Source organism: Papio anubis, chromosome 13 (assembly GCF_008728515.1).
Source record: "Papio anubis isolate 15944 chromosome 13, Panubis1.0, whole genome shotgun sequence".
NCBI lineage: Eukaryota > Metazoa > Chordata > Mammalia > Primates > Cercopithecidae > Papio > Papio anubis.
In genome coordinates, this window is record NC_044988.1 from 29,832,659 (window position 1) to 29,859,762 (window position 27,104).

General features: G+C 44.6%; 1 protein-coding gene across 2 annotated transcripts in view; it reads left to right on the plus strand.

Moving 5' to 3' along the window:
* The window catches only part of DMRT1 (doublesex and mab-3 related transcription factor 1), a 126,774-nt gene that overhangs the window by 38,075 nt on the left and 61,595 nt on the right, over positions 1–27,104 (plus strand). For both annotated transcript variants that reach the window (XM_017949902.2, XM_009188867.2), the window contains exon 3: positions 13,088–13,371. In XM_017949902.2, the coding sequence (XP_017805391.1) occupies positions 13,088–13,371 (284 nt within the window). The remainder of the gene's footprint in view (positions 1–13,087; positions 13,372–27,104) is intronic.

Consider the following 27,104-nt stretch of genomic DNA (forward strand, 5'->3'; position numbering starts at 1 on the left):
TTTCTTGGACCTGCAGGGACAAAGATAAAACATCTATGTTCTTACTAGTAAAAGAAAGTTATCAAAGCAGGATCTGAATCCTAAATCTACATGGAGCTGACCATGAGCAAACTTAAACATGTATCTTTGCTACCTTTCTGTCCAGCTCCCTTCATGCTCTAGAGAGAAAGACCCTGATAAATTAAGCTTCTCTGTTTTAAGTCGTTTGATTACAGTTCAGAGCAGATCTTTTCTGTGGAGATCTAAATACATGTACATAGTCAGCCAAACAAGTTCCTAATTGAAACATCCTCAGTGTATGAAATATTTAAAAGGTTCGATTAGGGATGCTCCGTAAGACCCCTTTTAGAATGTAGCCCTTGATGGAGTTTCTTGGACCTGCAGGGACAAAGATAAAACATCTATGTTCTTACTAGTAAAAGAAAGTTATCAAAGCAGGATCTGAATCCTAAATCTACATGGAGCTGACCATGAGCAAACTTAAACATGTATCTTTGCTACCTTTCTGTCCAGCTCCCTTCATGCTCTAGAGAGAAAGACCCTGATAAATTAAGCTTCTCTGTTTTAAGTCGTTTGATTACAGTTCAGAGCAGATCTTTTCTGTGGAGATCTAAATACATGTACATAGTCAGCCAAACAAGTTCCTAATTGAAACATCCTCAGTGTATGAAATATTTAAAAGGTTCGATTAGGGATGCTCCGTAAGACCCCTTTTAGAATGTAGCCCTTGATGGAGAGGAACTGTATTGGGAATCATCTGTTTCTTCTCCTCCACCCTCAAACTCAAGCTTTCCCATTGGCCTGTTTGTGGCACAACTTGCTCCTCCAATCTGCTGGGAGGTGTTGATAGAGTCCCAAACTGTCTCTGGTATCTTGCCAATGGTAGGACATTCTGAATTGGCCTAAAGAGAGAAATCTGTCTTGGCCGTGAGAAAAGCTTTCATGGCCATCAGCCATTGCCTTGGAGGGTCAGAGAAATGGCATTTCCTCCAAATCTGACTCTCACTGTAGGATTAACAGTTTTCCTCAGTGACTTGGGGGAATTCTGAGGCACAGGCAGAGGTGTGGAAGAAGGAGGAAGCTGCAGAGAGCAGGAATCAGGGCAGGGAGAGGCAGAAACCCGTGCAGGTGGAAGTGGGATGCCACGAACGTTGGCATGCCGCTGTGCCTTACATGTCAGCCTTTTCAGGCCCAATTAAGTTTCTCTGGGGGTGTGAAGGGGGATCCAAAATTCCATACCACTGTGCCAGGAGCACCCCCATTCTCCTCCTGCTCTGCCGGCTCTGCTCTACCCTGTGCTCTTCCTGCTCTGCAGGCTCTTCTCTTAACCTTACTTGTGCCTCGAAGCTCTTGTTGTGTGTCTCCTCTCTTTCCTTGACTGGGAATTCCTTTCTTACCCTTTTTACATCCAGAACCTTCTCTTGCTTAAAGGTGTCTTCTGGGAAACCTTTTTGGATCCTTTACATTCTCCTTTGCACTGTTAATCACCTGAGCTCCTCCAGGCCAGGGATTTGCATTCTTCTCAGCCAGCACTTTGGGAGTTGCTGCACACAATGGATGGACTTTGACTCCCTGGGCTTTTCAGTAGCCCCAGGGCAGCCTGTTTCAAATCAAGACCTGCTCACCTTCAAGGCCTGTGTTTGCTCAGCCTTATGTTTGTATTTTCCTGTCTTCTCCCTGCTTGATTTCTTTGATCTGGTTGTGCTCAACGATGTCCCCCTCCCCCCTGCATCTTTTTTTTTTTTTTTCTGAGACAGTCTCACTCACTCTGTTCCCCAGGCTGGAGTACAGTGGAGTGATCTCGGCTCACTGCAACCTCTGCCTCTCAGGTTCAACTGATTCTCCTGCCTCAGTCTCCCGAGTAGCTGGGATTACAGGTGCCTGCCACCACGCCCAGCTAGTTCTTGTATTTTTAGTAGAGACGGGGTTTCGCCATGTTGGCCACGCTGGTTTTGAACTCTTGGCCTCCAGTGATCCTCCTGCCTCAGCCTCTCGAAGTGCTGGGATTACAGGCATGAGCCACCAAGCCTGCCTATCCCTCCCTTTTCATTCTCTCACTCTTTCCAGATTCCGTGCACATAGCCTGCCATCCCTCCCACATTGATGCTCCACTCCCCTTTGAACGAAGCCTGCTCCTATCTTTAAAAGCCAACTTTAGGTTCAGTTTGCTATGGAAAGAGTTCACACCAAGAAAAAAAAAAAAGGAGCTGACATTCCTTCAGAACCAAATTACATTAAAAAGACAAGACAAAAATCTCTTCCTGGGAGAAAGGAGAAATAGGCTCTACCACATTCCGTGTCTTGTGCTACAAGAGAGACACCACTGAGCCAACATCAGCGGAACCTGTACTTTGAAGGTTGGGATGAATCCTTCTCTCCCCTCAGTGAGGAGCATCCCAGTGCCATCCTCCAGATTCCATGAAATCAGTCATCATCGAATGATACAGTCTTTTAAAAAAATACGTTAACCCCCCCTACCCCCAGAAGGAGAGCCCGGGTACAGCGGCTCACACTTGTAATCCCAGCACTTTGGGAGACTGAGGTGGGAGGATCACTTGAGGCCAGAATTTGAGACCAGCCTGGGCAATGTAGCATGACCCTGTCTCTACAAAAAAAAAAAAAAAGTAGCCAGGGTATGATGGCATGCACCTTTAGTCCCAGCTACTCGAGAAGCAGAGGCAGGAGAATCACTTGAGCCTAGCAGTTGGAGGCTGCCGTGAGCCATGATCACACCACTGCACTTCAGCCTGGGTGGAGAAAGACCTATTTCTTAAAAAAAAAAAAAGGGGGGAAAACAACTTATGCTTTTGCTATACCCTCCTAGCGCTCAACACAACATTTTAGTTGGTGATGGATAGTTTTCAGACTTACTGGTGAATAATTTTGCCTTACTGGTATATAACTTAAAACTCGGAAGCTAAGTAGCACAAGCACCCTGCAAGGTATGGGGTTACACAGAGAAAATCTGGAGTATGTAAATTAATCATTTACATGAGCTCATGTGAGTCACAAGTAGTCTTACTGTTTGTCAATGGTAAATTTGATTTTATTTGGTACCTTTTTTTACTTCATGCTGAAAACTGTGACGTTTGGTTTTTTCATGGACGTGGATCCAGATTTGAACACAAAGGACTCAAAGTGCAACAACTTTGGGAATCATGACACCAGCAAAGAGGGCGGCAAGCCTTCACCCACCTTAAAATGAATTACTGGTTAACTACTATTAATATGCCATGGGCCCAGAGACCAGCATATAACACTCCGGGATCGATAAGGGTATTTATCATGTGCAGGTATTGATCCCTCATGAAGGAGTGAATCATATTTCACACTGCATATGTTAGTGCAAAAAAAAAAAAAAAGTAGCAGAGGGATTGTGAAGCCCTATCAAAGAACTGGATGTGCAGAAGGTAAACGGATGGAGCCATGAACATGACTATTAGAATAAGAAGTGATTGAGCTCATAAGCAACATCTCTGCAGATGCATCTGAGAGGAGACAGTGAGCTCTGTTATGGTCTGGGGGACAAATGCTTTTGGTAATATTTCCAGATATATATTTATTGAGTTCCTGCTGCCTTTCCGAGTAGTTGGATCCAGTCCTTCTGATCTTTTGTTCTTATTGCACAAATTAGGAGTATATACCAATAGTAGCACTTAAAACATCTGGCCAGGTGAAGGGCTCACGCCTGTAATCCCAGCATTTTGGGAGGCTGAGGCGGGCAGATCATTTGAGGTCAGGAGTTCGAGACCAGCCTAGCCAACATGGTGAAACCCTGTCTCTACTAAAAAATTAGCTGGGCATGGTGGTTTGCACCTGTAATCCCAGCTACTTGGAAGGCTGAGGCAGGAGACTCACTTGAACCCAGAAAGTGGAGGTTGCACTGAGCCAAGATCACACCACTACACTCCAGCCTGGGCAACAGAGTGAGACTCGGTCTCAAACAAAAACAAAAACATCGAACTTCATATTTCCATTTGCGTCGTAACAGCAGATCTGCAATGGGAAAGGTTCCCTTGTCCCCTTGTAGAGCGTGTGAAGGGGGCATGGCTCGTTTCTTCAGTGCCCCACTGCTCAAGCCTCTAGGGGAGCATACGGATGGGCAGGCTGTGGGGCTCCGACCCCATGGCAGTGTCTAGGGGTGAGTGTTTACAGCTGAAGCCCCAGTGGGTGTGTGTTATAGGGTGCCTTTTAGTTTAGCTGTCCGTAGGTGGCTTGCATTAGTCAGCTCAGTTAGATCCTCTGCCTTACTGCAAGGATCGAGGGCTTTCTGTATCCCCTGGCTCTTGCCTTGGTGTACCAGAAGAATCAGATCACACATGGGCTTGGAGAATGAGTGTAAGGTTTTACTGAATGGAAGTAGCTCTCAGCAGATGGGGGAGCCAGAAAGGAGATGATTTTCCCCTGGAATCAGGCTGTCGAGTGGCCCGACTCTTCTCTTCTCCTACTTCCCCAGCCAAACTCAGCGTTGTTCTGCTGGTCAATGGCCTAGGCCAGTCAATGACCTGCCAGTGCCTGTCATTCTGCTCTTGACGTTGAGCTGCTTGCCCTCTTCCACCAATCTAGTCCTCTCAATGCCCAGCCACTTGTGTGTCTGCCCGTTAGGGTTTCGGGGGTTTTTATAGGCACGGATGGAGGCGTGGCAGTCCAGGTGGTCTTGGGAAATGCAGCATTTAGGTGTGAAGGCAGAAGTGCCTGTCTTCACCTGGTCAATGGGCACAGGCCCCGGCAGTGGAGCCTTCGCCAGGGACCACGCCCTCCTCTACCCAGCACTTCCCTGCCCACTTCTGTATCAGATCTGCAGGTTGATAACTCTGTAAGGGACTACTGGTTAAGAAAGTCAACACATTCTCTTGGAAACAGTGCTTCTAGCTTTCTGTTATTATTCATTATAATAATAAAGCACATTCTCTTGAAAACAGGGCTGCTAGCTCTCTGTTATTATTCATTGAGCAATTTTGGCCAGTTACCATTCTAGAAAAATAAGAGAGTGAGATCTAGCTTAAGAATTTTCAGCAGACTCATTAAAATGTTTCCCTTCAATATACTTCTGTGGTTGCTATACTTAGTTGTGTTGGCCATGCAGTTTTAAAAGTCCCTGTTACAGTGCACATGAGCCATGGAGACTGGCAGGAGTAATTCACAGTCAGAGCTTGATAAACATTGGTGCATTCAGCTCAGGTTCATGGAGCCAACTGTGTTTTTTCGTTTGTTTTTTATTTTTGAGCGGAGTCTCGCTCTGTCACTAAGGCTGGAGTGCAATGGCACAATCTCGGCTCACTGCAACCTCCGCCTCCTGGGTTCAAGCTATTCTCCTGCCTCAGCCTTCCGAGTAGCTGGCACTACAGGCACGGGCCAACATGCCTGGCTAATTTTTGTATTTTTAGTGGAGACGGGGTTTCGCCATGTCGGCCAGGCTGGTCGCGAACTCCTGACCTCAAGCCTCCCAAAGTGCTGGGATTAGAGGTGTGAACCACCACGTGCGGCCAAACTGTCACTTCTTACTGTGACTTTTTTTTTTTTCTTCCCCTGTGGCTCAGGGTGGGAATGGATATGGTTGGGGGATTAATTGTATGTGGAAAACCACTTTTTTTTATTAATTGTATGTGGAAAACCACTTTTTTTTATTAATTGTATGTGGGAAACCACTTTTTTAAATTAATTGTATGTGGAAAACCACTTTTTGAAAATTTTATGTATACATAAATATATGTATATATTTTAAATTTTGTATGATAAATTTGTATATTTTGTGGCATATCAGTTGGAAATATAACTTTTAAGTTTATCGTCAATTAATAGGGACACTTAGGCTGGCCTGCCATCTTTGCTGATACCCCAGTGTTGAAGCAAATGTTGCTGGCTTCTCTCTGGGGAGTTTGCTGTAGAACGGGCTGGACAGATGGTAGGTATACTCTGCTCGTATGCTTATCCTCTGTCATTCTGGGCAAGGAGTCAGGTGTTCCTTCTGAAGCTAGAGTATCCTGTGATCACTCAGCAGTTGAACAAGCATCAAAAGGGAGCCCGGATGGCTTTCCTGGTCCCTGGATGATAGATATTAACGATGTAACTTATTAGCTGGGTGAGGTGGCGGGCGCCTGTAATCCCAGCTACTCCGGAGGCTGAGGCAGGAGAATCACTTGAACCTGGGAGGCGGAGGTTGCAGTGAGCCAAGATCACGCTACTGCACCCCAGCCAGGGCAACAGTGCGAGACTCCCTCTCAAACAAACAAACAAACAAACAAAACAATGTAACTTAGTTGTTTGGAGGGAATTCATAGAATATGAGACCTGCCAGTGATTTTCATGAAGTTCCTGTATTACAGCCTCCTTGTGCAAGCTGGTAGTGACTTCTTCTTGCCTGGAGTATTTAAAGCGCCTAGTCTATTCCCCCACCTCCTTATTCTCTTAGGTCTGTCTTTTGTCATTTGATCAGATTCCTAAATACTTTTCTGCTACTCCCTTGCTCTGAAAACCTTCATTGATTCCCTAGAGGAGAACTTGTTGGCCTGGCATTCACATTCAAGGTCTTCAGCAGTTAACTCTGGCATAACCTTCCATTCTCATTTGCAGTTGTCTCTTGCGAACTCTGCACTCCAGCCAGGCTCATCTGGTCACTGTGACTGGAATACGTCTTGTCCTTTCTCTCCTTTGGGACTCTGTTGACCTCCCTCATGACTCTGTTGGTATTATTCTCCTTTTTTGAGTGTTTACCCACTGTCTCTAAATCACCTTCATTCTGGCTCATCACTCACCATGGCCTTTTCTGACATCTCTCTATATAGAACCATTTGGTGACATTATCTGTACTGTCACTGTGGCACTTGGATTATTGCTTTGTAGATTTCCCAGTTTGCACCTAATTTCCCCAAATAGATGGCAAATTTTTTTTTTTTTTTTTTTTTGAGACGGAGTCTCACTCTTTCGCCCAGGCTGGAGTGCAGTGGCCGGATCTCAGCTCACTGCAAGCTCCGCCTCCTGGGTTCACGCCATTCTCCTGCCTCAGCCTCCCCAGTAGCTGGGACTACAGGCGCCCGCCACCTCGCCCGGCTAATTTTTTGTATTTTTTAGTAGAAACGGGGTTTCACCGTGTTAGCCAGCATGGTCGATGGCAAATTCTTAAGAAGAGATGAAATGTTTAAAATGTTTTTTGTGCCTTGGACAACATTTAAAAAAAGCTTTGAACATAGTTGTTATACGATAACTAATGAATGAATCAAATCTAAATATAAAAATACAACTTCAGGTCAAGAATAAATGATTTTTGTAACACCTGCTCCTCTGGATTACCCAGAAGTCTTCTGAAGAATATTAAATTTTGACTCTGCAATGTTTTGTACCTAACCAAATGCCTGACAGATTGTAGGTGCTTAATAAATATTTGCCAACTGGAGTAAGCACTTGACTAGATGAATTAAGTTATTGTGATTAGAATAAATGAAGAAAGTCTGGATGTAAGCCATGAAAGTCACAACCATTTGGCAGCGATACACACACAGCACATACAGCTTGGGATCCGAGCTCTGAGTGATTTAGGTAGAAGCCCACCTTTTCAGTACAATGGAATTCTTTTTTTTTTAAATTTCCTTTTGAGACAGAGTCTTGCCCCATTGCCCAGGCTGGAGTGCAGTGATGCAATCTCGGCTCACTGCACCCTCTGCCTCCTAGGCTGAAGTGATTCTCCTTCTTCAGCCTCCCTTAGTAGCTGGGATTACAGGCATGCACCACCATGCCCAGCTAGTTTTTAGTTTTGTAGAGGGGTTTTGTTTGCCCAGGCTGGTCTTGAACTCCTGGGCTCAAGTGAACCTCACGTCTTGGCCTCCCAGAGTACTGGGATTATAGCCATGAGCCACTGTGCCTGACCTCATTTGTTGTATACTTTTATTTAACTGTCAGGACTGTCACAATGATGCAGTCAGCGGCATGAAGGTATCTCATATTTTTAGGAATAGCGTATGGAGCAGTTGCTTTGAATTTCGAGAGTAGACCAGTGTGTCTCAACAATTTTAGCACATCAGAATTTCCTGGGCTGGGTGCAGTGGCTCACACCTGTAATCCCAGCACTTTGGGAGGCTGAGACAGGAGGATATCTTGAGCCCAGGAGTTTGAGACCAGCCTGGGCAACAAGGTGAGACCTCATCTGTATAAAAAAAATTTTAAAAAAACAAAAAGAATCCCTGGAGAGCTTAGTAAAATTCAGATTGCTGGGTGCCATTCTCAGGGTGTGTGATTTTGTCAGTCTATGGTGGGACCCGAGAATGTGCATTTCTTTACGTTCCCAGGTAATGCTGATGCTACTGATTGAGGGACCACATGGTGCAAACCATTGGATTAGAGACATGTAGCTCGACAGATACTAATTTCAACCTTTCCATGTACTAGTAGCGTTCATATAAATGCCAGGAGTTATAAAGCTGTTTTTAACACTGACTGAGAATTTTAATTTGGAATTTTAACAAATAGAGTTTGGTGGTTTATAAACATGGTACTTTGTCAAATCTAACTTTTTAAAAGTGGTTAAACATTTTAACAGTGTAAAGGTAGACATCTACTCTTTCAAAGTTCAAATGGTTTTATTATTTAAATACTGGTATGGAACAACTTTTCCAATACATATCTCATATTTATTCTTAAAGCCTGGTATAACTTGAAAGAGTAAATAAAATATGGGTAAGGGGAAAAGTGATGGTGTTGTTAACTAATTACAGTCAGCTGTAACAAAACAAATTATTGCTTTGACCTGACATAACATTTTATTTGAGGTTTACTGTGCAGTTTATTGAAGCCATTCTCTTGTTACCTTCAGAGTTATTACTGCCATTATTTTGTTGCTTGATAAACTGAGGCCTGATGAAAGGTGCAGATTAAGGTTATGCTGCAGAAATTCAAGAACTTGTGCTGTGCCGTGATTCTAGAATACTGGAATCCTTGGGTTTTTATTTAATTATTCGTCTGCTACTGTATTTTATTTTCTTTTTTAAGAAGCTTGCTTTTGAAAGACAGGCCCTAAGTGGGAGGTATTCCGTGTTTTTTACTGCAGGGACAGGCCTAAGTGTCTAAAATGCCTTCGTAAACGTCTATGAGATTGTATAGGAATGAACCATTAATGCTTATGACTGCGTGGTAAGATAGGTCATTTATTCTTTTTCTGACTTAGATGCTCGTATAATTTATTAAATTTGGGAAGCTCATACTGCTTTTGTAATCAGATAAACAATAGAGAATATGACCTTGAAAACAAAAGAATGATATAGAAAACCACCACTTACGCCACCAAACTGGTGTTTGTGTTTATTTGTTTGTTTGTTTTTGAGATGGAGTCTTGGTCTGTCACCCAGGCTGGAGTGCAGTGGCATGATCTCGGCTCAGGCCAGGATCTCAGGCTGCCCACCTCAGCCTCCCAAAATGCTGGGATTACAGGCGTGAGCCACCGCGTCTGGCCCAAACTGGTGTTTAAAATAAGAGAAAGGCCCAATGGGGAAGTTGAGGAGGAGCAAATGGATATGTGCCCTCTCCAGACTTGGGGGTGTGGAATAATGACATTGGAATGTCTCATCTCATTAGCTGGGAAGAGGAGAGAAGAAAGGAAAGGAATAGAATAAAATAGTGGTTTGGGAGTGCATTTTCAGGAGCCTAGGATAGGTGGATTTGGTCTCCTTTCAGAGAAAAGAGACACCAGTGCTGACTTTAAAATGAGGCTTCAAAAATAATTTTGTTGTAGATCTCAGCCAAACCTTCCAGAGCTTGCACTTTAGTTATGCCCTCCCCCTCCCTTGCATGTTTTCGTTTTCCCACACACTCAGCCAGTGGATGGTTTCTGAGCACCTTCTTCGCACCATGTTTTGTGCTGGAAATTTCTCTCATGAGCCACTTCTCCCTGCTTAAGGATGCCTAAACCTCTTTATTTATATTATTTATTTATTTTTATTTTTTTATTTGAGACAGAGTCTCATTCTGTCACCCAGGCTGGAGTGCAGTGGTGCGATCTCTGCTCACTGCAACCTCCGCCTCCCAGGTTCAAGTGATTCTCCTGCCTCAACCTCCAGAGTGGCTGGGTCTATAGGCGCGTGCCACCACACTGATGCCTGGCTAATTTTTTTTATTGTATTTTTTTTTTTTAGTAGAGACGAGGTTTCACCATGTTGGTCAGGCTGGTCTCAAATTCCTGACCTCAAATGATCAGGTCTGCCTCAGCCTCCCAAAGTACTGAGATTACAGGCATGAGCCACCGCGCCCTGCCTTAAACCTTTTTAAAAAGTGAAACAAGGCCAGGTGCAGTGGCTCATGCCTGTAATCCTAGCACTTTGGGAGGACAAGGTGGGTCAATCGCTGGAGCTCAGGAGTTTGAGACCAGCCTGGGCAACATAGTGAGACCCTATTAAAAAAAAAAAAAAGAATCTCCTAAGAGCTTATTAAAATTCAGACTGCTTGGGCTCGGGAGTTCGAGATCGGCCCGGACAACATGGTGAAATCCCGTCTCTACTAAAAAAAGATACAAAAATCAGCCAGGCATGGTGTCTTGCGCCTGTATTCCCAACTACTTGGGCGGCTGAGGTGGGAGGATTGCTTGAACCCAGGAGGAGGAAGTTGCAGTGAGCCGAGATCGCGCCACTGCACTCCAGCCTGGGCCACAGAGTGAGACCTTGTCTCAGATAAATAAACAAAATAAAAGTGAAACGACAAGATCTTATGACTCCCTGGAGCTTTTACTTTTTTTTTTTTTTTTTTGAGACGGAGTGTTGCTCTGTTGCCCAGGCTGGAGCGCAGTGGCCTGATACCAGCTCACTGCAGCCTCTGCGTCCCGGGTTGAAGAGATTCTCCTGCCTCAGCCTCCTGAGAAGCTGGGAGTACAGGCATGTGCCACCACACCTGGCTAATTTTTTTTTCTTTTTTCGTATTTTTAGTATACACAGAGTTTCACCATGTTAGCCAGGATAGTCTTGATTTCCTGACCTCGTGATCCACCTGGCTTGGCCTCCCAAAGTGCTGGGATTATAGGCGTGGGCCATCGCGCCTAGCTGGAGCTTTTACTTTTAACTCACATCATTTTTGATGCCAAACTACTTGTAAAATGATTATTCCTCAGTCCCGTCAGCAAAGATTGACCCACTGTGTCTGGCAGTGTGCTAAGCATGGAGGACACAGTGGCGTGCCCAGAGGCTGGGTGCCTGCTTGCGTCCTGGTAGTCCTGGTAGGAGAGAGGTCATTCACTGGAGTCATCTCTTTGGATTTCTTGTTGCTTGTTGCTCCTTGCTGTCCGGCAGGCCTGCGTCCGCTCCTTTCATCATGGTTAAAACCTCAAGGCACTGAAGACCTAGTTGTGTGTTGGTCTTTTCCAGAACTGTTTGCTTGATGTCCTAGCAGCAGTTGACACCACAGCCTGCTCTCTCCATGATTCATATCAGCTTTAACCTCCCTGACATTGTATTCTCTGTTTTTCACACTCCTGGCGTTGGCTCTCCTTTATTCCATAACAGCTCCTCCCTTCCTTGCCCAGATGGAGCTAGCACCTCCAGTGGTGGCTCTTGGATCTGGCTTCCAGTCTCAGCCTCTCCCAAAAGCATGCGTTTCATGTTCCTCACCCGCACCCAGCCCTCCACCTGCGCGCCTGCCCGCCCTCTGCTCTACACACCCAGACTCCTGCTCTCTGCCTTTCCTACATCTTAATTCCTGGCAACCCCTCAGCCCTCCAGTTCTGTTGCTTTTCATCCCCCACATGTCCCTGGAACAGGCTCCTCTCTTGTATTTGCAGGCCTTAGAGATCTGTCCCTGAACTACTTTGGTGGTTCCCTAGCAGGTCTTTCTGCCTCTGATCTCTCTCTCCTTCACTTGCCCTAAGCAATTGCCCTTAGATAAATCTCCTCCAAGCACAGCTCTGACGGTGTAACCTCCTTGCTCAACTCAGTGGTTCCCATTACATCCCAGAGTCCGGAGAGCCGGACTGAGGCCCGCCTCACCTTGCCCTAGCCCATCTTTCATACTAGATGTCTCCTTCCCTTTTCTCATTCAGTTCCTCAGCCTGACTGCCCTGCCCATCATTCCAAACTCTATCCCCACTTTCCTGCTTCCACTCCTTTGTCCTTGCTGGCCCTTTCTCCTTCCTCTCCTTTTCTCACTTTTCACTTGTGTCCTTCTTTTTTTAAGTGCAACTCAGGTGTAGTTTTGTCCATGAATTCCTAACTAGGCTACACGCCGTCTCTCTTTCCTGTGACTTCCCATGAAAGTTTATGGGTCTTCCTGTATGATGGTAGGTGGTGGTATTTGTAATCCCTTCTTATCCTCTATCCTCGACTGTAGACTCCCTGTGGGCAAGACAGCCTGGCAGACGTTTCAGGCACCCAGACTGGCTCTTAGAACATAGTTTAATAAATGTCCATTGGATGGGTAACTTAGAAATTCATTTATTGGAATTGACAATAAACTGTTTAATGTCTATGCCAGAGATTGGCAAACTAGTCTTTGGGTCAGATCAGCCCGCTGCCTGTTTTTATAAATAAAGTTTTGTTGCAGCACAAGCATGCTGCAGCAGTGACTGAATAGTTGAGAAAGCCTGAAATAGTTACTGACCTCTTACACTAGAAGTTTGCCCATGGTCCATACCTTTGGCCAGATTTCTGAAGATACATGATCAGCTGTGGAAGGAAGTTAAGGAAACAGTGTTCACCCAAATTCACTTAAACTCTTGACCACTTGCTTTGACCTTCTGGCATATCTATGTGGCTACAATTAATTTTGTTTTAAGAATGCACAATCAGGTCAACTAAGTTTGATCTTCAGTATCTTGACATTAGGATAGGAATTTCTGGATAGAAGTTGTGGTGTCGGGCTTTATGTAATTCAAATCACCTCTAAAATGGTTTTGGTACTGTCAGTAAAAACAATCAGCTGAGTCTTTCGGTTGTGCCACCAGAGTGCAACGAACCTTAGAAACCCTCCCTTATTTTGGCTCTAGGAGAAGCAACAGATGGTTTTGTCCTCTGCATATTCAGGTGCCTTCCTCCGCAGGTCTTGAGTAGGAAGGTATAGAGGTAAAGTTTCGTGGACTCACACTAACACCATGTTGTCTTTCTTTTTTCTTCCAATTTAGAGGGACGTATGGTCATCCAGGATATTCCTGCTGTCACCAGCAGAGGGCACGTGGAGAACACACCTGACCTGGTTTCGGACTCCACCTACTACAGCAGCTTCTACCAGCCGTCTCTGTTTCCTTACTACAACAATCTATACAACTACCCGCAGTACTCCATGGCCTTGGCTGCTGATTCTGCTTCTGGGGAGGTGGGAAATCCCCTCGGGGGATCCCCTGTGAAGAACAGCCTTCGGGGCCTCCCGGGACCTTACGTGCCTGGTCAGACGGGAAACCAGTGGCAGGTATGACATTAATTACCCAGAGAGTGAACTGGATGTGTGAAAGCCACATGTGTGTGCACACACATGCACATACACACAGAGGCACACATGCACTTGTGCACACAGAGGCACACACAGGCGACATACACACGAGTACACACATAACACGTATGTGTGTGTGCCATTTTGCACACATGTAGGCACAATATGCAAAACGTGTAAGGATGTTTTTACTCTGTCAATAATGCCCTTTAGCCCCAAAGGTTGGCTGCAAGGAATTGGAAAGAAATAATGTACAAACTTGTTTTCTTTTTCAAATTTTTTCTCATTTTTTGAATGTGGCATAAATAGCCAGTTGGCCAGAGGCAGATTCACCAGTGCTGAATGAGGTATCACTTCCTCCAGCTTTGTCCACCACTTTCCTTGGGCACCTTAGAAAATGCTTGGTAAAGCCTTCTGGGTGGCAGTACTCTGCATGATGAATTGGCACCTTGGGAAGGAAATAGGTCATAATCTGCATGGAAGAAAGATAAGAAAAGGAATTAGGTCACTGTTGAGCTGGACCCAACCTGGGTGCATTTTTTGCTAGGAATAGAGGTCAGTCTTTTGTTCTCCAAGTATGTTTGTTTTTTTGTTTGTTTTATTTTTGTTTTTGAGACAGAGTCTCGCTCTGTTGTCCTGGCTGGAGTGCAGTGATGGGATCTCGGCTCACTGCAACTTCTGCTTTCTGGGTTCAAGTGATTCTTTTCACCTCAGCCTGCCAAGTAGCTGGGATTACAGGCGCCAACCACCCCACCCGGCTAATTTTTGTATTTTTCATAGAGATGGGGTTTCACCATGTTGGCCAGGCTGGTCTTGAACTCTTGACCTCAGGTGATCCGCCCGCCTCAGCCTCCCAAAGTGCTGGGATATAACAGACATGAGCCACCGTGTCCGGCCCCAAGTATGTGTTTTTAAAATAGCATGCAATCAAGAGCGTTTGATATTTGGAGTAAAACAAAACATTTTTCTTTATCAGAGAAGGGAGCGTTTATCCAGGGCTATTCTGCTTCCTCAGTTGCAACCATTTTCATCATGCCTGTTTGTTAGCAGCAGATTCAAGGCATCAAAAGCATTCGGAGGCTAGATTACCATGTACAGAGGTATGTTGTGGGAATATGTAGGTGAAAGGTTAAGACTCAACACCTCCAAGCCCCCTTCCAAGTGAAAAACATTAGGATTCTGCAAGAACTGTTCTCATTCTGGATGCATGTGCTATGCTCAGGCTTTCTCAGTAGGGATTTGATTCAATGCAATGCCACGTATATATTTGGGAGTTCAGTGTAAGTGTTTGACCCTCTTTTTCGTTTTCCCAGCTTTATTGAGGTATCATGGGTAAGTAAAAGTTGTATATATTTAAGGTGTACAATGTGATGATATATGTATACCTTGCACAATTGATTGCCACAATTAAGCTAATTAGCAAACACATTAATCACCTCATATAGTTACCATTTTTATGTGTGTGGTGATAACATTTAAGACACCTACTCTCTTAGCATTTTACAGGCATACAATATATTACTAACTATAGTCACCATGCTGTACATTAGATTCCCAGAACTTACTCATCCTGTAACTGAAACTTTTTTTCTTTTTGAGAGGGAGTCTCGCTCTGTCGCCCAGGCTGGAGTGCAGTGGTGCAATCTCGGCTCACTGCAACTTCCGCCTCCTGGGTTGAAGTGTTTCTCCTGCCTCAGCCTCCCGAGTAGCTGGGACTACAGGCGCCCGCCGGCACGCCCAGCTAATTTTTGTGTTTTTAGTAGAGACAGGGTTTCACTAGGATGGTCTCTATCTCTTGACCTCGTGATCGGCCCACCTCAGCCTCCCAAAGTGCTGGGCATGAGCCACCACTTCCAGCCGTAACTGAAACTTTTTACCCTTTGCCCATCATCTTTTTTTTTCCCCCAGCTCAATGAATTTTATTTCCCTTGTTGTTTATAAATGCTTTGATTTGACCAGTAGATATTTGTCAACCGTTAGTATCTTGGTTCTGTTGAAGGAGTAAGAACATTTTAAGCTGAGATTTTTTTTCTAGTCTTTTTTTTTTTTTTTTTTTCCTGAGACGGAGTCTCCCTCTGTCACCCAGGCTGATGCGATCTTGGCTCACTGCAACCTCCACCTCCTGGGTTCAAGTGATTCTTCTGCCTCAGCCTTCTGAGTAGCTGGGATTATAGGCGTGCGCCACCACTCCCGGCTAATGCAACATCTCTTTATTTCCTCCACCTTGAGCTCCTGGCAACCTCTGTTCTCTGATTCTGTGAGTTTGACTTTTTAAGGTTTATTTGGGCTGGGCACAGTGGCTCACGCCTGTAATCCTAGCACTTTGGGAGGCCGAGTGGGCGGATCACTTGAGGCCGGAGTTCAAGACCTGCCTGGCCATCATGGTGAAACCCCGTCTCTACTAAAATTATAAAAATTAGCCGGGCGTGGTGGCGCACGCCTGTAGTTCCAGCTACTCAGAAGGCTGAGGCAGGAGAATCGCTTGAACCTGGGAGGCGGAGGTTGCAGTGAGTGGAGATTACGCCATTGTACTCCAGCCTGGGCAACAGAGTGAGATTCTGTCTTAAAAGAAAAAAAGAATTATTTGACTTTCCTAAGCCCACTTCAAGAAAATGTGAGTTGAAATTTTCTTCTGAGCCATTCTGTTCCATTTTGCTTCTGCCTTTTTTAGGTATTAAAATGTTGTTAAAATTGAAGTCATTAGGTTAATAAAATTGAAGTCATTCCACTTTTTGGTTCTTTTGCTACCCTCAGGCATCTGACTTCTTGGGCATATTAAAATGTCAATTTTAATCCCCTGAGCTACAAATTTTCTTAAGTTTTCCATATGTTTTATTTTTGGAATTATTATTATTATTATTGAGACAGAGTTTCGCTCTGTCACTCAGGCTAGAGTGCAGTGGCGCGATCCCGGCTTACTGCAACCTCCGCCTCCCAGGTTCAAGCGATTCTCCTGCCTCAGCCTCCTGAGTAGCTGGGACTACAGGCATATGCCATTATGCGTGGCTATTTTTTTTCTGTATTTTTAGTAGATACGGGGTTTCACCATGTTAGCCAGGATGGTTTCGATCTCCTGACCTCGTGATCCATCAGCCTCGGACTCCCAAAGTGCTGGGATTACAGGCGTGAGGGAATCATACTATTTTTGAAGGCAGCTTAAAGCACATTGATATTGGAATTGAGAAGTAATATGCATATAAAGGAAATGCAATGATTTATGGAACTGAGACTAAGATGAGAGCCCGGGAACTGGAGGCTGCAGTGAGCTATGATTGCCCTACTGGACTCCAGCCTGGGTAACAGAGCAAGATGCTGTCTCCCAAAAAAAAAAAAAAAAAAGATTTAAGTAGATTTTGCATCCTGCTATCTTCTCCCTATTATGTTGTTGTTGGTTTTTTTCTAAGAATGTTTTAAAATCATATTTGTTCAGTATAACTGTCTGTGAGAGCCACCACGCCCAGCCTAAAAAATTTATTGAATTCTTCACTGTTTGTTCATATGTATTTTTGTTAGCTACCTCAAATCCCCTTTGTAGCAAGATAGGGTATAAAAATACATATGTTAATTATTATTAAAAGACTGACATGTGAATATGGACAAGGTATGAATGTGTATGGATTGATTTCTATATCGTCAGAGAAGAATTTGATCCCCTTAGGAAATAGAAAACATAAAGCATAGGTAAAAATTATAATGGTGCAAAATGGGTTAAGACATAGATGTTGTAAAGTATTAAAATTGAATAGTAAAAACCTACAAATAATACCTTTAGCTAACGTTGAAGGGAGAGAAACTGGATGGCCCACTTTTTAACCATAGTCGTTTTTCTTTTATCTTTTTTTTTCTTTTTTCTTTTTTTTTTTTTGAGACAGTGCCTCACTCTGTCTTTCAGGCTGGAGTGCAGTGGAGTGATCTTGGCTCACTGCATCCTCCACCTCCCAGGTTCAAGTGATTCCTGTGCTTCAGCCTCCCAAGTAGCTGGGATTACAGGCATGTGCCACCACGTGCGGCTAATTTTTGTATTTTTAGTAGACACCGCGTTTCACCATGTTGTCCAGTCTGGTCTCAAACTCCTGGCCTCAAGTGATCCGCCCACTTGGCCTCCCAAAGTGCTGGGATTACAGGCATGAGTCACCGTGCCTGGCCCAGAGAGGTAGCAGAGGTGTCAGGAACAGAGATCCGTTTGGCACTTCGCTTTTTCTGCTATTCATGGAAGGCGCTCTCACTCTGCTCTTTGGACAATGCCTTGCCCCTCCTGGTGGCAGCTTCCTAGGAGAGGGCAGAGTCAGGGGCTCTTCTTTCGTTGCTACCCTGCTTTTCTCTCTTCTCTGTAGAAGGTGCTCCGCAGCTGCACTTGGAGAGCACCTGTGCTGTTCTCTCCTGACTGATTTACTTGGTGTGAAAATGGCTCAACCTTGAGGGCCAGAATCTGAAGTTAGGTCTTCAACTACTTTCTTGACTGTGTTGCTAAGGCCGGACTCTCCTCCTAACTTCACCAGATGGAGTCATCTTTTTATTAGCTATCCTGCCTAACAGGATACAAAATCTCTTTTTCTTTTGGATTCTGATACAAAGGTGGGTAGTGTGGACATTTTAGCCATATTAGTTCTTATAGTCCATGAATATGGAATTATCTTTATCTGTCTTCGCTTTCTCTCATCAGTGTTTTATAGTTTTCAATATAGAAATCTTTCACCTCTTTGATTACATGTATTTTTTAAACCATTGTAAATGGGATTGTTTTCTTGATTTCTTTTTCAGATGGTTCACTAGTCATATATAGAAATGCTAACTAATTTTTGTATGTTGATTTTTGTATCCTGTAGGATAACTCCTTTCTGATTTATATCAGGATCAAGAAAGATTCAAATATTTCTTCAAAAAAAATCAACATTTTAAAAAAGAAACAAGAATACAATTTGTATTAAAACCAGTAACTCCTTTTTGATTCCTAGAAAAAAAAAAACAACTGACTCTAGTGGAGATCATCATAACTTTTTAAAGCCAGAACGAATTCTTAGAGATGAGTAGAAAGGATTTAAACTTTTTATTGTACAGTTGAGACTTCCTGCAAGCCTCCCTATAAAACAAGTAAGCCACAAATAATTACTGAGCACCTACTAAGTGCCAAACCTACTTAAAAAATAGAGCAGTCTCCTAGCTCGGCATTCCAGAATCTTAAGGCTCTTTTGTGTAAATGCCCTGCCTGCTGAGAGCTGCTTTTAATTGCTTCTGGTCTGCCTCAGCCAGTGGAGGAGATTTGTGGCCCAATCATAGATTCCTGTCCTGTTGTGAAACAGGAATAACATTTGTGACACTGGAACAAACTCACGATGAATGGCTGGTTCCGCTGACCAGCAGCTCAATTTCACTTCTGCATTTAATTGCCTGCAAAAGCTGTTTATTGCCTTGTGCACTCCTCCACGGCAACATTATCTCTTAAATAAACATGTTGTACCAGGTTGACAAGGGAGAAGTGCATATCAAGTGAGCAGAAATAAATATGGGAGGACTCTGAGCTATGCCTCGGATCTCCTTTCAGGCCCTATGGCAGGCGCCCTCTTGACTGCTTTTCCAAAGCTTGTGCCACCAGATGTATAGACTTGCATTCCAGCCACCTTTAGGGTGTGGTCAGATGGCAGCACTGGCAGTGATTTCATTCTTTCTGGTGGTTATGTGGTTTCCTCTGAAGTATTTTATGGTTATCCATTGATGATAAGGCACCTCGCAGGAATGCATTCATATCTTAACATGCTTTGAGAGCCTACTATGTGCTAGGGATCTACCAATGAACAAAACACAAAAATTGACAAATGTGGGTCTTGGGAGAAGGCTGTTTTTTCTTGATCCCTGTAGTTGGGGAGCACCTAAACCGCTCCATATTTGAAACTGAGATACAGGTAGGAAGGAAACTGACTTCTGGCATCTGGGACTTGAAGCACAGAAAGAAGTGCCCCTTTGTGAGTGTTCCTGGGCTGGTGCTCCAGGAGGGTGGGAGGGTTGGGCAGGGCAGTCAGAAAAGCCAGTACCTTTCCACTGCGTGTCCGCCATAAGGAGCAACCAGACAGGCTCTTGTTGTCGCACTGCCCCCACCCCCGCTTTTTTTTTTTTTTTTTTTTTTTAAGTGTGGCTCAGCATCAGGACAACCTGTTTGTTAGCTTAAAAGAATGGTCAAAACAAGTCACTTTCCAAAGCATCTGCTGTGCGGGGGCGGCCAGAGCGCTCTGCAGCTGTGCCACATTTGTGCTGTAGGAAGGAGCAGTGAGGGTGGGGCCATGGGAAGACAAGGCGGAAGCCGGCTCTCAGCAGACAATTATAATGAACAAATATGATTTTAAAATATTCTTCAATTGAAAAAAAAAAAACACATAATAGGGAGAAGACAGCAGAATGCAAAATCGACTTAATTTTTTTTTTTTTTGAGACAGTGTCGTGCTCTGTTACCCAGGCTGGAGTGCAGTAGTGCAATCATAGCTCACTGCAGCCTCCAACTCCTGGGCTCGAGTGATCCTCCCATCTCAGTCTCATGAGTAGCTGGGAACTACAGGTGTGTGCCACCATGCCACACCTGGCTAATTAAAACACTTTTTTTGTAGAGATGGGGGTCTCACTATGGTGCCAAGGCTGGTCTTAAACTTCTGGCTCAAGTGATCCTCATGCCTCAGCGTCTAGAAGTGCTGGGATTACAGGCATGAGCTGCTGTGCCTAGCTCCATTTCATTTTTTTTTTTTTTTTTTTTTAATTGAGACAGGATCTCGCTCTCTCGCCCAGGCCAGAGTGCAGTAGCGTAATCTCAGTTCACTATGGCCTGCACCTCCTGGGCTTAAGCGATCCTCCTACCTCAGCCCCCTGAGTAGCTGAGACTACAGGCATGTACCACCACACCTGGCTAATTTTTATGCTTTTTGTAGAGATGGGGTTTCACCATGTTGCCTGCGCTGGTCTTGAACTCCTGGGCTCTCAAGTGATCTGCCTACCCTGGCCTCCCACAGTGCTGGGATTGCAGGCATGAGTCACCAATGCCTGACGAATTTTTTTTTTTTTTTTTTTTTTTGGTGAGACAGAGTCTCACTTTGTTGCCCAGGCTGGAGTGCAGTGGTATGATCTCTGCTCACTACAACCTTCACCTCCTGGGTTCAAACAATTCTCCTGCCACAGCCTCCCAAGTAGCTGGGATTACAGGCACCCGCCCCCATGCCTGGCTAATTTTTGTATTTTTAGTAGAGATAGGGTTTCACCATGTTGGCCAGGCTGGTCTTGAACTCCTGACCTCAGGTGATCTGCCTGCCTCAGCCTCCTAAAGTGCTGGCATTATAGGTGGGAGCCACCAAGCCCGGCCGCCTGACCAATTTTTAAGATGTAGTAGGAGACTTCACATGAGTTGTTTTTTTTTTTTTTTTTGCCACTGAGCTCCACGGTCAGGTTTCCCAGGATGATGTGCATCTATCTGGTCACTGGAAACTCCTGGGAAGCTCTGGATGGAGAAAGTGGGAGTGACTTGCCTTAGAAACCTGCCCAGGGCCCTCTCACCCTTGGCCAGGAGCCCTTCACAGTCTTGTGATCCACAAGATCACACCCTGTCACCAAGGCTGCCCTCTCACCCCCATGGCCCACACCATCAGCAGGTGAAACTAGCCCTGGTGCCTTTTTTTTTTTTTTTTGAGACAGTCTCTCGCTCTGTCGCCCAGGCTAGAGTGCAGTGGCGCGATCTCAGCTCACTGCAACCTCCTCCCTAGTTCAAGTGGTTCCCCTGCCTCAGCCTCCTGAGCAGCTGGGATTATAGGTGCGCACCACCAGGCCCAGCTAATTTTTGTATTTTTAGTAGAGACGGGGTTTCACCTCGTTGGTCAGGCTGGTCTCCAACTCGTGACCTCGTGATCCACCCACCTCAGCCTCCCAAAGTGCTGGGATTACAGGCATGAGCTACTGCGTCCGGCTCTAGTGTCCCTTTTTACAGCCAGCTGGTTATTGGCCACTCTCTACTGGTAGGCCCACATTGACTGGCTTTTTCCTCTGGAAAGAAAAATTGACAAAAGTTTGCAAGCAGGCATAAAAGGAATTCATAAAGACATATTCAGTTGGAAGCATTTAAAGTAATTTTTTTCCTCAGGAAAGGAGATTGAAAATAGATATTTGCTGTGGGCTCTTAGGCTAACAACCATAATTTGTTTTTTCAAGGGGATTATAAAGACATAAATTCTTGTTGATGACTGAAAATATTTCTTTTATACATGTTCGGTTGCTGTGATGTGGTATTTATTTTGTATTTGGCCACCTTTATGAACTCTGTAATTCTAATAATTTTATAGTTGCTTATTTTGGAGTTTCTAGGTAGGCATTTGTTCCATGGAAACATTGCTCCTGACATTTTCACTTCTCTCTAAATTCCTCCGGTTCTAATTCACGTTCTTAGTGCGTTGTTCAGTTTAGACAGTGATGGTAGACACAGGTGTCATTGTCTTGTTCCTTATTTTACTGGGAATGTTTCTAGTGGTTCACTATTGTATATGCAGGACGTTACCAGTGCCGGTTTACAGAGAAATGAGGAAAATAAGGACAAGTGAGTTTTTTTAAAGACGAAATTATTCAGTTCAAGGAATTGTTTTTATTGAGGCAGTAGCCTTTCAACTTTTTTTTTTGAGACAGAGTCTCACTCTGTCACCAAGGCTGGAGTGCAGAGGTGTGACCTCGGCTCACCGCAACCTCTGCCTCCTGGGTTCAAGCAATTTTCCTGCCTCAGCCTCTCGAGTAGGTGGGATTACAGGCATGCACCACCATACCCGGTTGATTTTTGTATTTTTAGTAGAAATGGGGTTTTGCCATGTTGACCAGGCTGGTCTCAAACTCCTGACCTCAGGTGATCCACCTCCCTGAGCCTCCCAAAGTGCTGGGATTATAGGCGTGAGCCACCCCACCGGCCACTTTTCAACTTTTTAAAACGTAAAGTGATGATTCTATTAGATGGCGGGATTTTTTTTTTTTGTTAATGCTCTTATTCAGCAATATAAAAAGTTGATACCCATTGTCTCTTGCCTTCTTCCTGCACCCCTCCTCCCCCATCTTTTTTTTTGTTTGTTTTGTTTTTGTTTTTACATTTTACTGGTCTGTGAAATCCAGAAAGACCACTGCAGTACTCAGTGTGTCCTTGTGACAACAGTGAAGTTCTTTAGAGGCTTCAGTGTGCTCCTTTATGTGGACTTACATTTGTGCTTACCTTTTGACCTGTGGGGTGCTTCCCCTCCCCCACCACTTTTTTTTTTTTTTTTCCTGAGATGGAGTCTTGCTCTCTTGCCCAGGCTGGAGTGCACCGATGCAGTCTCAGCTCACTGCAGCCTCTGCCTCCCAGGTTGAAGTGATTCTCTGCCTCAGCCTCCTGAGTAGCTGGGACTACAGGCACACGCCACCATACCCAGCTAATTTTTATATTTTTAGTAGAGACGGGGTTTCGCCATGTTGGCCAGGCTGGTCTTGAACTCCTCATCTCAAGTGATCCGCCCACCTCAGCCTCCCAAAGTGCTGGGATTACAGGTGTGGGTCACCGCGCCCGGCTTTCCCCTCCTTTTTATGACAGCTATGGGAACACCCTCGTGCTAGTCTAGCATTTTGAGGAATTTATTCACAGGAACCCCAAGTAGGTTCTGCCATCAGGTACACGGTGAGGATGTAATGATTGGGCCTACTAGGTCAGTAGGCAAGTTTTGGAGACTCTTCTGTTTAAGGAAATGCAACTCCAAAGTCATGATAGACCCTAGAAAATTTAAAGCCAGTGGAATTAAAGATGTCAGGCTCCCTGAGTTTAGGGGTCACATTGCCATTACTATAAACTTTGCCTTAAATGGCTTGTCAAGTCTTAGCCATGCCTATGACGTTTTCTTCTGAAACATAATTGCTCATTAGGTTCCTCTCTTTTAAGGCGAAATAGTGGACCCAATTCTCTTGGGTCTTTACAACATAGTCTTACTCCTGCAGGGAGCAAAGCTTGCTTTCTCCAGCTGGCCCTGTAAGGAGCAGCGAGAAGTCCTTGCCCCTCCCGTCTCCCCCCATTACTCCTCTGAAGCATTAAGCCTGGGTGAATGCAGTCCTGGCTTTCTGTTTCTAAGTGATCACCTCACCTGCCTGCACTTTCACCAAGGAGTTTCTATTTTGTCTCGTTTTAACTGATGACAAGTGATGATCGTGACAGTCATCATCTGGTTTTTATTACACCTTTCCTTGAAGGAATTGCTGTTTTGTTTCACAGATGATGAAAGCTTAATGACTTGCACGCTTTTGATCCTACAGCAAGGGTAGTTGTTTGTAAGAATTGGTGCCTGCGATGACAATTTTCCCAGTGGCTCTTTGTCTGGAGCCAAAGCTCAGGGAGGGTGGTGGTGGGCAATTTAGACGCTAAGCCCAGACAGATGGTGAGAGGTTGGGTTTAGGAATATCCCTTAGCTACAGTGTAGTGCGTTTTGGTTAAAAATATGTAGATTCTAGAAGAAACTAGAACTGGCCTCTAGATACCTGGGGCCCTGGAGAACAGGCAGCTCTGACTCTGAGAATATCTGGAAGGAGTGCGGACCTAGGCATCCTAAGGGATTGTTTTCTCAGTCTGGTTGAAGTGGTCCAGTAGCATCCCAGGAAAGCCAGAGAGGGTGTAACCTTAGGTTTTTCAGGAACCTTCGGAAGACTTGTGAAAGTCCTGGGCTGTCCTAGAGATTCATTTCCATTGTTAGATGACTTCAGTTTGATCTGGGCTGAGTAAGAAATCCCCTGTAAAGTGCTGATGTACTCCAGGGACGACTTCACAATTGAATCGGAGGCAGAAGTATATTATTAGTCTTGTGAGGCTGTTGCATTACCTATTATCTGACACAATAGCATTAGGTTAGTAAATAATATAGTCATTTGGGGATTCTGTAATTGGCTTGAAATTTAGATAATTAGATCACAGTTTTTGAAAGCTTTCAGATTTGATTTGGTTGGGCTGGTGGCCAAAATCTTACTCATTTATGTTTGCCCTTTTAGCTTACCTTTTTTCCTGTTAAGTAGACATGAATATGACATAAAATTAGTTGCTTTTTTAGAATGTTTAAGTACACGTATAAGTGATTCTCAGATTTCTTAGGAGTCTGTACTTCTGTGGTCTCTTAAGTGTTCCTCATCATTTGAATAAAGATGAAAATCAAAGGAATGCATAACAGACAGGTTTGCCCTGTTTTTTTAAAAAAACCATAATAGGAATAGGATAGAAAAAAAAGACTAGAATTGCCAAAAAATATCCACTGTATTACAGAGTATGTATAAGAGGCTCCTTTATGCATTTGTTGATTGTTCTTAGCGGGTGGCTGCTCCGTGCATGGCACTGTGCTAGAGACTCTCAAGTACTGGCTCACGGTAGAATGGATGAGAAAGAAAACTCAAAAGACACATGTGGCCGGGCGCAGTGGCTCATGCCTGTAATCCCAGCACTTCAAGAGGCCGAGGCGGGTGCATCGCCTGAGGTCAGGAGTTTGAGACCAGTCCGACCAACATGGAGAAACCCTGTCTCTACTGAAGATACAAAATCAGCTGGGCGTGGTGGTGCCTGCCTGTAATCCCAGCTACTTGAGAGGCTGAGGCAGGAGAATCGCCTGGACCCGGGAGGCGTAGGTTGCGGTGAGCAGAGATTGTGCCACTGTGCTCCAGCCTGGGCAACAAGAGCAAAACTCCGTCTCAAAAAAAAAAAAAGACACATGTAATTCTCTTATTCCTGTTTCGATCAGAGCCTGGGAGAGCTGTGATCCCTTGTGGAAAGATGAGCCCTTGCTGTGGCATTCCAAGAGGCAGGGTGGGGACGAGTATTTGATCACAACTATTGTTTAGAATTTCCAGTGCATGGTGATAGATCGACTTTAGTGGGTTTAATTTTTAAAAAATTATCCCACAGTGAGTACACCCCTTAACTGCCTCCACCCAGGATGGGTTGCCCTCAGCACCCCCTCCTTGGTATAGCATTGGCCCTGCGGGCATCACCATTGAGATGCACAACTTCCTGGAAGCGGTGTTCATAGGAACACCCCTACAGTTTGGTGGTGAGCGTGAAACTGCCCACCACCACCCTCCCTGAGCTTTGGCTCCAGACAAAGAGCCACTGGGAAAATTATCATCGCAGGCACCAATTCTTACAACTACCCTTGCTGTAGGATCAACACTGAGGAACGGGGAAAAAGGTATTATCTCCACATTTTATATATCATATTCCTTCTCACAACATTCTGGCAAGTCCCAGTTCTAGGAGGAGGAAGGCAGACATAATTCTATGTCCGGAGTATTTGTGTAAAACCAAAAAATGGGAAGGCCTGGAAATTTCACTGTCTCCTCAATCCCTTGCCTCTGTGTGTGTGTGTGTGTGTGTGTGTGTGTGTGTGTGTTTGTGGCACTGCAGGATATGTCAAACTAAAGTCTATGTACTTAAAATAATCTTTAAAGTGTGTAATGGAAAGGTTTTTTGTTTGAGTCATTTGTTTGCAAACCCTGAAGAGGAGTCTTTCATTGCGGTCGCCCATTCTCCTGTCGATAGAAACAGATGGACCTGTGAGGGGAAGAGGAGGGTGTGAGCAGAACAGCCCTGGACCAGCATCATGCTGCTGGGCACTTCCTGTCTCCTATTGCGTTTCATCCATAAACACAACCTTTCAGGGCTGTGAGCCTCCTTTTGTGACTGAGGAAACTAGGGCTCAGGGAGATAAAGTAGCTAGCTAGTACTGCACAGCTGGCAGCGGGGAAGCTGGAGTTTGAACTGGAGTTTGCCTGACTGCAGAGGGCACCTTTGTTCCCATAGTGTCTCTGCCTTCCTTGCAGGGCAGTGCACATTTCTTGGTTTTCCTTGTAAAACCCCGAAATTCTGGAAAATCACTAGGCATGCTGTCTCTCAAGCATGCTTCTGTGTTACACACACACACACACACACACACACTCTCTCTCTCTCTCTCTCTCTCTCTCTCTTCCAAATCAAAGTACTTTAGGGAACAGTGGTAACGTGATGCTTTTGGTCATTCTTGTGTCATTTCAATTAGTTGGAGGTGGACTCTCTTCATGGTCTTAGAATGGGCAGGGCTTTTTCATGCCACCCACAAGTTGAGAGTGTCCATCAGAGGTCACCAGCCTGCATTCAGATCGTGAATACCAGTTTGGTAAAGGATGTGAGTGTGCGCGTGTGCTTAGTTAGAATGTGGCCCCAGACAGCCTCACCTTGCCCTCCCGGCAGGCTCTCATGTTCTGTACTCATAAGATACCCTTCACACTGCTGATTTATGCTAAAAGTATCCTAATGTTTCTGACAGCTCATGTGTGACATGAATATAACCCATATTTCTTAGAGCAGCTAATTCAAGTGGCTTATTTCCCTATACTGCTGATAGGGCTATATCTCTTGATGCCCTGGAGATTGTGATGGTAACATATTGTTTCTGGGTCACTAGTTTTGTCTAAAACAGTAGGTTGGAACAGAGTAGCAAAGGTTAATTAAGTTTGTCCATCAAGGTGGGAACAGATATGGATACCTCTGATGTTTCTGGTTCTGAAATCAAAGTTCCTGAATGTGCGGTTGTGGGCATCTTTTCTTCTCATTTTCAGACAATCAAAAAATAAAGTTCATTTGCTCCAGAAGTAGAGAAAATGTGAAGAGTTGTTAAAAGCTAAAGGCAGCAAAGTAGGTCTTTATACTAAGCAGATATCTTCACTTAAAATTA